The 10178-nt window shown below is 42.4% G+C and overlaps 1 protein-coding gene across 2 annotated transcripts; it reads left to right on the top strand.

Annotated features, from left to right (window-relative positions):
• The first annotated feature begins 6592 nt into the window (after positions 1–6592).
• Positions 6593–9386, top strand: LOC106814728. Of its 2 annotated transcripts, XM_014819074.1 has the most exons (3): positions 6593–6877; positions 7206–7484; positions 7621–9386. In XM_014819074.1, the coding sequence occupies exons 1-3, from the start codon at positions 6628–6630 to the stop codon at positions 7626–7628; spliced, it is 537 nt and encodes a 178-aa protein (XP_014674560.1). In that variant the 5' UTR covers positions 6593–6627; the 3' UTR covers positions 7629–9386. The 2 variants fall into 2 exon arrangements, with proteins under 2 accessions (XP_014674560.1, XP_014674559.1); XM_014819073.1 differs by having other exon boundaries at positions 7206–9386.
• Positions 9387–10178: the final 792 nt, after the last annotated feature.

Raw genomic sequence — 10178 nt, 5'->3', positions numbered from 1 at the left:
CATCCTAAATGTAAGAATGTCACATAAAAAAAAATTACAAGAAATGCTTCACTCCAAACATCACACATCCATGCACACGCATGGCATTAACACGCATGGCATGCACACGCATGGCATGCACACGCATGGCATTCACACGCATGGCATGCACACACACGCACACATACGCACGCACATACGACTGCACACAAATAATGAACACATTCCCACACAGACATACCATTACTAGTGTTTCTCCTGAACGAAATCATGAACGAGGCGGCAGGGTTGAATTAAGTTAGTGTCGAAGGCGCTGACGCAAGTGCTCAGTGATAATGAGTAGGCTAATGTCGTTAATTAACATACAGACTACAGTGATACACACACACACAGTCCACACACACACACCGCTTATGATACTGTTATGTTAGGGGTCGCAGTTACGCTCATAGGGTCTATGTCTCCCAGGGTACTCCTGGAACGTACCCTGGGCACGGTCCCGGTATACCGGTCGCTGGAACGTAACCTGTAACTATTCTGATATGGTAGGGTTAGGGTTAAGGTTAGGGTTAGGTCGTTTAGGTTAAGGTTACGGGAGCTAGGCGTAGACGACTCCTAGACTCCGTTAGTGGAGTAGGCAAAGCGTACAGTCCAGCACTATTTAGATAGATACCAGGTATCGTTCCGGTATACCGAAGCCGTACCCAGGGTACGTTCCGGCAGCTACCCTGGGCGGACATGAGAGGCCTATCAGCCGCAGTTATGCACGAAGCGCGTCGTTGTGTATCAGGTACTACATATATGTACCCGAGGTAGTTTAGTATTATGTTTATATTTTTATATGAGGTATGTTTTGGGTTAGGGTTAGCACTTCTGTAGTAACAAGTCTGCGTACCCCCCCCCCCCCCCCCCCCCCCCCCCCCCCAACCCCCCCCCCCCCCCCCCCCGCCCCCCCCCCCCCCCCCCCCCCCCCCCCTACTTGTGTATACATTATATGTATTATGGCGTCAATGGGTCCAACTCGGCCCACCAGCAACTCGCACCGTGTGGGCGAGTTTCACCCGTCTGGAGATCGGTGAGCTCGGGCTCGTGGATGAGTTCACCCTCCTGGAAAATCGGTGAGCCTCGCCTCGGCCGGCTACTTGAAGTAGCTAATTCTAATATCTCGCGAACGATTTGAGTTACATTTCTAAAATTGTAGATACATATAACCTCCTTGGCTCTAGAAACATGCCGCTTAGCTATGTTTTCTGTGAATTTTGAGATTATTGAAGCCACGAATAGTTTAACATTAATTACCAGAAATATAGTACGCTGCGCGTATATTCATAGGCTAATATACGCAACGGGTAATCGTCATGCATAGGCTAATATGGCGCGCGGCTACATCATTTCCTAAAATTCTAGATACATATAAGCACACATGTCTTAAGCTATGGGTTCTGTGAATTTTGAGTAATTGAAGCATAGACTAACAGTTATATGTGTGTGCTGGCGTGCGTGCGTGCGTGCGTGCGCGCCGTGTGCGTGTTTGCGTTGCGCGGCGTTGCGTTGCATGCTGTGCGTGTGTGTGTGTGTGTAATGTTCAATGACAATTGGCCAAATGAAAAGTAGCGCGGAACTTGTATTTGACTACAAGAGAAAGAGAGAGCAGCTTAGAGTGAAATATGAAGCATTGTGAAAAATTTTGATTCAAATTGAACAAGTAAACAAGTGAACACGTAAAACATTTCTTTTACTGCAGGCGTATAACACAATGTTTAATTAGAAAGTGCATTATATACATATCCCAATCGAGTTAATATTGAATTTACAAAAAAAAGTTTAATAGATTTAATGTTAATGGTATCAAGGTAAATTATTTTTCGTACCAATAGAATAATACTATTTACAAGTGGCCAGTGCGCGGTTGTTATGAATCTAGCAAAATAGAAACACAAGAAGTATATTTGAACAATGAAAATGTAGGATGAAGCGTCGAAGGTTTACTGCTATGATTGCGGTTGGTTAGGAATTTAGCAAATTCGAATACTAAGTTGTTTTTGACACTGAAAATGTAGGATGAAGCTTGAAGGTTAACTGCCTTATTGCTGATGCTGGCTGCCTTGCTGATGCCGATGCTCATGCTGATGCTGAGCGAGCTGATGCTGAAGCTGTATGCTGATGCTGATTTCCTCTATTCTGCTTTCTTTCCTCTAATCTATCTAATCTTACCTCTTTTCTCTCTCTCTCTCTCTCGTTCTCTCTCTCTCTCTCTTTCTCTCTCTTTCACACACTCGGCCGCTGTAGCTCCCTCTGTCTGCTCTGCTTGGTTGCGCCTTGTCTTGCCGGCTTCCTGATATCGCCGAAAGCCGCAGACAAAAACAAGTACTCAGCAAGCACAGTGTATGAAGGGCCGTCAAAGCAACGCAGCGCAGCAGATAGCTTCGGTGAGCATACAGCCTTCCCTCTAGCATGCAATGTGAGTTGTGGCGCCGTACGGCCCAGCTAGCATACAGCCTTAATTCCGCTCTAGCATGCAATGTGCAGTTGTGGCCGTAACGGCCGCCAGCTAGCATACAGCCTTCCTCTAGCAATGCAATGTGAGTTGTGGCCGTACGCGGCCCCAAAGCTAGCCGATACAGTCTTCCTCTTAGCATGCGCAATGTGAGTTGTGGCCGCTACCGGCGCCAGCTAGCATACAGCCTTTAATTCCCTCTAGCAATGCAATGTGAAGTTGTGGCCGTGTACGCGGGCCCAGCTAGCATACAGCCTTCGCCTCATACATGCAATGTGAGTTGTGGCCGTACGGCCCCAGCTTAGCATCAGCCTTCCTCTAGCATGCAATGTGAGTTGTGGGCCGTACGGCCCCCAGCTATAATATTATTGCCTCGCAAGATGTTTCACTGACATTAAGGTGGCTCAACCCTCACGCGCTGCACATTTCGACCNCTGGCAGTGTATATATATTACGAAAGCACAATGCCTACACGACGCATACAGTATTACTGGTAAGCGACCACTGCGTGGAGCACTGCGCGGTACTACTGCGCGGCCAGAGTGGGGCAGACCTCTGAGCGAGGCAGAGATCACGGCAACCAGGGAGTCTATATATAGCCTATGCTCACCTGATCGAGTGCCCGCGCGCGCGCGATACAAGCTGAAGCGAGCACCCATTGGCACTGTTTCAGTTTCAGNAAGGAATTCTCACATGCTAGATAGTACATAGTCTAATCCTAAAATAGTAACATCCCCGAAAATTAGAATCCCTTGTAGATTTTTGTAACACTTGAATGAAATTGATACAGCTAGTTGCATAACAATATCTATACATTATATTAGTAATAATCATATATAAATTGAACATGGTTATCCATATATTTCTATGTATCAAGCAGACCCGGAGCTGAGGTTTTGTCTTCCTAAAATGCGTACTGGGCGCTCCATTGCGTACTACATCTCATTGCATCGTGATTTCGCATGAGTGGTTTATTCTGTTCACGCACGATCTTCTTGGTTTAGAGTTATGTGTTAGGGTTAGGGATAGGTTTCTTGTTTTCCACTCGACAATGGTCTCAGATGTAGCGTGTCCTGCGCAAGCAAAATTCTGGTTGACTCGGACAACCGGACAAACCTATTTCGAGGGGCACTGCACGCATACACATTTAAAATATTACTTTCTGTAAATAAACTTGCTTCAAAACTAATTTTATATCAGTTAAACAAATATAAAATGATATATAAACAAACGAACATCGTAATTCCATGCCAGGGATTCTCGCAGGAGAAATTGAATAACAGGGGCGGAGAGGGGTAGGGGAAGAAGGGGGGGAGGGGGGGGGGCGTGAGGGAAACAAGTCCGGGGCGTTTTTTACCGTACACTAATTAATGCGTAAATCGCACCAACCATAGATCGTATGGTCTTGATATATAAAATAGCCGAAAGTCTGGGTACGAGAATGTAGTCAAGTCGTACCGCCTCCCTTTCCCGAGTAAGACTGTGTGACCGCAGCCGTCCTTCCTCCTCCTTCCTTCCTTCCTTCGTGCCGGCACAGTACCTCGGGCCACAACCTCGTAACTTAATCTCTTGATCTTCGGTTTTCGCCGCTCCTCCTCGAAGCCATTTTCGAGATTGGGCACATAGAGGTCCTTGCACCTTCTGACTGCTGTAAAGGCATAACGCATCTGTGACGCTTCGTGCCTACCCCTGGTGCCATGAGCGCACACACTGTCATGCCGGCCGGTTACCACCAAACGCAGAAATTATTCGGCATACACGAAGTAACCATAATTCTGAACTGTTAACCTTAGTGCTAAGTAAACTTATGCAAAGAAAATTCACGACAGGTTGCCAAGATCTAGACTCAAATAATAAAATAATACTGAAACTAACAACTATTAATCTGTAACAGATTTATATAATCTAGCCTAAATTATATAGCGAGTTAAAAATTCGTACGCAGGCCAATAAGATTAACAATAATAAATAATTAACTTGAACATTAACACTAGTTTAACATCATTTACGGTAATTAATTATTAAAATCAGCTTATCTATATATATAAAATCGTATCGAGTTGCCATGCAAATATTTAACGCCTTCGCTCAGCATGCAGTGAACCGTTCAGGTATAGACACCTCTGTAGAGAGAGAACACTTGTCTCCTAAAGCCTTTGCATTTTACTGAAATTCTTTTAATACCACATCAAACCACCATTCCATAAAATAAGCCCATACGGAAATCACCGCCACCCATATTGAGATCAATAAGAGGTTGATAAGTTGCCTTATATAACAAGGATAGAAAGTACTCATCCTAGGGTTTTTGAATCTATAATTCTCCTCACTAACATCATACTCATCCACCATGTGCTTTCTGTTTATCAGAAACATTTGCAAAATATAGCGTGGTCATTAGGATCTTTGCAATGTATGTTTAAACAAAAACTAAAAACGCAACAAGTGTTACATATCAGTACTTTCCCTAAGCGCCCCTCCGCCATTTTATACCCCCTTTTTTCTACGCACGTAAATAACAACAGCTGACTTTCTGGATACACTTATAGGACACCTGTCAAAAGGACACTTGTCACATTCCTTTCAGCGATCTCGTACATACAGGTTTGACTGTACAATGCAGCACATCTGCAACGAGAATATTTCCTCTTGACGAGCCAAACGAAATAAAGCTGAAATCTAGCAACCATCAACTATTGTCGACTAGCACTCTCGACATAGCGTAACGTAGACGAGTAGAAAAAAGTATGTTTTGTAAACATTCGAATCGAGCCACGATGACCACAGTCATTAGAGGCAAGACGCTCGTTAGATTGCTTGATAATTAATACCCACATGAGCACTTTCGAGCCGTCTCGTCAGAACATCGATCTCTCCTTGATAGTGTCTAATTAGCATGGCCTCATCATTCACAACCTCGTTCACTATCGGCTTAATTGTTCTTAATTTTCTTTGCTCTCGAAGCAAACTATAAAATTAGAAAAAGTTCATGTCTTTGCAAAAAAACGTAGTGTAAATGAAGTTAAGTTAAATAAACAAAGTTTATGTTACTACTAAACGACTTGACATAACACTGCCGGTTGTATTAAGCTGGGAATTTACACTACCGACTTTATGCAGTGAAATTGGCAAATTGTACGAACTTCGCAGTCGTACAACCGACAATCGATAGTGTAAACGCAAAAGTCGCACAAGCAACTGTTTACTAACAACTGGTTGGGCGAGTAGAACCTGTTCTATATGCCCAACTCGGTATTGCTGAATTGTATAGGTTTTTGCCATGCTGGCCACTACTAGAACAGCAATCAGGGGTTGTGTCCCTCCACCTAGGGGGAGAGCACGTTTGTGCTTTAGGCGCCACGTACGCTGGAATACATGCAAAAATGCGTATCCGCGTCACCCCGCGCGCACGCTACGGGCCAAATGTTGAAACGTTTGCCGCCTCGCGGTCGATAATGCATCACTTTTAACATATATATAGAGGCTGGTAAAAAAAAGAAAATCAGCCTAGTTGCCTGCATGAAGTCGATAGTGTAAACCCAGCTTTATATGAGTAACCATGCAAGGATAAACACTGCCAAACTATAAAAGAATCCCCATATCTACTAAATGCATTTCAAAAGCCGATTGACTGGTACGTAGTATAGTTTTAAAAACCAGAACATGTTTTTAAAACACACATATTCATTAACAATAATTAAGGTATACCGGTGGTTAACGTCATTCATATTATCAAAAGTGAATAAAAATCTGGTTTTATTTATCCTGATATTATACTTGTATTGTAGCAGATATATGTTCTGACATCCAAAAACTTCTACTGAGCAAATTTCAGAATATAGGAAACTTGTGACGTGAAATGTTTCCCTGTGCAAAAATTATAAATTTTGCTTCTCGGAAAAAAATGAGGGCACAAGAAAATGAATCAAATTTAAATAAACAGATACAAAAAAATGATAATTCCAAAGATATAAGAATGTAGGTTAATTAATTCCTATGTTCTGTCAAGTATTTGATTCAAAATACATTCATTGTAAAGTGCATAAATATAATATGTATTTTATTTTTAAAGATTCATGTTTGACTTTTTATTTATCGCTCTTTTCTCCCAGGTATATCTCATCTCCTTCGCCGTGCAATTGAACAACCACATGGAGAAACTAAAAGTTGCTGGAGGGCAAGGACGGTTAACTTCATGCGTCGATCCACGACAAATTCAGCGACTCAATCAGCATGCAGAGACCTTGTTCGGAAAGGAACATTTGTTGGAGCCCAACTTTTCAGCTCCAATGGTCTTCCCAGACAAATATGAAGATTCTGCCAAAGAAGAGCTGTTAGGAATCGAATATGCCTACGGCCAGTCCACTGACTTCTCTCCCAATGAATACTACATACAAAAAGGTGAGAAACACTTTATTAGTTTATTATAATAAATCTACCTCATGTGATAAAATGATCAGAGATTAACCTGTGTTTTGACATTGTGCTTTTTCCCCATCATAATGTAGAGCACTTTTGCCTTGCAATTTTTTTTGCACTATAATCTAGAGCACTTATAATGCACAGTAAATCTAACAACATCAGTAGAAAGGACAAAGGAAATGAATAAGAAATATACTTCTTTCTTTTGACAAATAGTATTAATTTATTTAATTATTTTGTTTTTGCTATTTCGTTATTGGTTTGTTAACATATTTGTTTTGTGTTTTTTCAACTTATGTTTTTACAGCTGAAGAAGAGCAATCCCATGAAGGAGATGAGATAGAGTCTGAGTCAGAGGATGAGGGCATTGAAGATGAGGGCGAAGATACTGACGCAAATGACCGTCCAGTGGACCCCATGGACTCGATCAGTGCCAAGCATGCTGTTGTAACCAAGGAGGAGCAGATCACAGAGGAGATCAGTCCAGTCCTGGAAGATGTACTAATGAGGCCGAGTCATCTTCATCTCCCTGGATACGAGGAAGTAGAAAGCCTTGCACTCCTCCTCCTACAACTCTCTGATGACGGTGATAATCATATCATCTCTGCCATTCTCAGACAGAAGATAGCAGAAGCAGCTGGTAAACTGGCAGAACATGATAGGTCTGCTAGGAATTTCGTGAAGAAATATGAGTAGAAGTGGGGCTATACTCTCTTTGGCAGGTGCCTAGGATCCGACAGTCAGCCGGGCAGTGCTGCGCAAAAGACAAAATTTGGATGGATGAGGTTCCCGCAGGCGGCTCAAATCACAGAGGAGTCCAGGCTTCTTTACATTTTAATAAAAATGCTAAAGAATCGCCCAAAGATCGGTGGTATATCATCTCCCTCAAAAGCTGCTTCCATGATCAAAGCCAGCTACAAAAGGATTACTGACAGAGTACGAGATGATCCACTCCTTTCTGGGGTTGACATTCCATTGCCAAATATTAATGCTAAATCAATCACAGCATTCATTTCTAGATCTCAACTGCGCAACCAAAAGTGGCACTGCACCGGAAAGTATTATCAACGAAGCCAATGCCAGAAGCCCCTAAGATTCCTCAGTCCCTTCCATCACCATCTTTTACTCAAGTACAATACAAAGATGTTCCTCATGAGTCTGGCAAGCGATTTGGGGAAAAGAGACGGCTTCAGTTTGATGATCCTGGAACATCGTACGGGGATGAGCCTCCACCAAAGGCGTCAACTTCCACAGAGACCAAGTTACCACGTCTATGTCGTAAACCAACTACGTATCCAGGTGTGCAGTCAAAGGCGTCTGGTGTACCAATTCTCTTAGTTGTACCTTCACAACCAAAGGCACAGTCTGTTTTCCTACAACCTCCATCAAGCAGTGTGCCTTTTACATTTCAAGCTCCACCTTCCCCACCACCAAAGCAGACTCGTTTCCTCCCTAACCCATCCACCAAACCATGTGCTGCATGCCATGTACCAAAATGCGGTGGGCTCCGTAAACGGTACACGCCATCAAAGGCAACAACTGTAGGTAGTAATCAGAAAATCTTCACCTTCTGTCCAGCCACCAACAAATCAACTACACAAGGCTTTGAAAGAGTGTATGACAATTACGAACATTTTAAGAGAGTGGTGGACGAAGAGCTAGAGAGGAGGAAGAGTAACTAAATGAATGTGTAAGGACCATTTTTTGGCTTTTTACTCATGTAATTTCAGGTTAATTGTGGAAAAGCATAGTTCCATATGACATATGACATATCCAAAGCATATGACAGCATATTCATGGTTGTCTCGTAAATGTTGGAAATAGTATAGTATTTCTAACTTTAGCAATGAATTGATTGTACTGTGTACACTGTTATGCCACAATTCATCTATCACATCTATCATGTGAACTTTATACCAAGATATATACAGTTTATGAAAGAGTGTCTCTTGAAAATATGTATACTTTGAACTTTTTAACAAATGCAAATCTTGTCATGGGTAGGTCGCCAAATATATTGACTGTAAGAGTTTTTAGACAATCGGTGAAATGTCAACGTTAGACATGTTCTTATGCATTTGTGCATATTAGTGTGATTTTAGGTGCAATACTTAACATTGCCAAAGATTATATAACAAATGCAAATCTTGTCATGGGTAGGATGCCAAATATTTAAACTGTAAGAGTTTTTAGACAATCAGTTAAATGTCAATGTTAGACATGTTCTTATGCATTTGTGTATGAATGTGTCATAATTATTAGGTGCAATACCTAACATTGCCAAAGATTATACAGTGGAACCTCGTTATAAAGAGCTCAGATATAACAAAACCCTTTTATAACAAAGTGATTTTGCTGGTCCCAGAGCTGTATAGTCTTCTTTTTTTGGAGCATTGATCGCAGATTATTCATCATATTCAGATTTTAGTGTGTGTTTTTGTAGCTGTACTTCTTTGTTTCTTGTATTAAAAAACAAACAAAACACAAATATCTAAAGTACATATGTGCATGATTTTTGAGAACAAAACAAGCAAGACAACAAAAACAAAAATAATGACAGTGTGTGTTTCTGTGTGTGTGTGCGTGTGTGTGTGTGTGTGTGTGTGTGTGTGTGTGTGTGTGTGTGTGTGTGTGTGTGTGTGTGTGTGTGTGTGTGTGTGTGTGTGTGTGTGTGTGTGTGTGTGTGTGTGTGTGTGTGTGTGTGTGTGTGTGTGTGTGTGTGTGTGTGTGTGTGTGTGTGTGTGTGTGTGTGTGTGTGTGTGTGTGTGTGTGTGTGTGTGTGTGTGTGTTTGTGTGTGTGTGTGTATTATATTATATATATTATAATATAGGTGTCTCTATATATTTTTATGGCTCCGCCTGATAACCCATAACCGTATCACCGACCGACCATGCTCCTCTTTCTCTCTCTCGCTCTCTCTCGCGCTCTTTCCGCCCTCTAGCTCTCTCGTTCTCTTTCTCTCTTTATATATATCTCTCTCTTCCCCCTCTTTCTTCCTCCTCTCTCTCTCCCTCTCTCTCTATATATCTATCTATCTTTCTCTCTCCCTCTCTCTCGCTCTCCCTCTCTCTCTCTCTCTCTCTTTCTCTCTCTCTCTTCTCTCTCTCTCTCTCTCTCTCTCGCTCTCCCTCTTTCTCTCGCTCGCGCTCTCTCTCTCCCTCTCTCACCCCCTCTCTCTCTCGCTCTCTCTCTCTCGCTCCCCTCTCTCTCTCTCTCTCTCCCTTTTTCACCCCTTGCTCTTTCTCTCTCTCTCTCTCTCTCTCTCTCTCTCTCTCTCTC

This window comes from Priapulus caudatus, unplaced genomic scaffold, assembly GCF_000485595.1.
Source record: "Priapulus caudatus unplaced genomic scaffold, Priapulus_caudatus-5.0.1 Scaffold969, whole genome shotgun sequence".
Taxonomy (NCBI): Eukaryota; Metazoa; Priapulida; class Priapulimorpha; order Priapulimorphida; family Priapulidae; genus Priapulus; species Priapulus caudatus.
This window is presented reverse-complemented; position numbering and strand designations above follow the sequence as displayed.

Bases quoted from the DNA above. Each gene is read 5' to 3' on its own strand.
- LOC106814728 (XM_014819073.1), top strand. From the start codon at position 6,628: ATGGAGAAACTAAAAGTTGCTGGAGGGCAAGGACGGTTAACTTCATGC. The intron at 6,878-7,205 runs GTGAGAAACACT...ATGTTTTTACAG, and splicing joins TGAATACTACATACAAAAAG to CTGAAGAAGAGCAATCCCAT.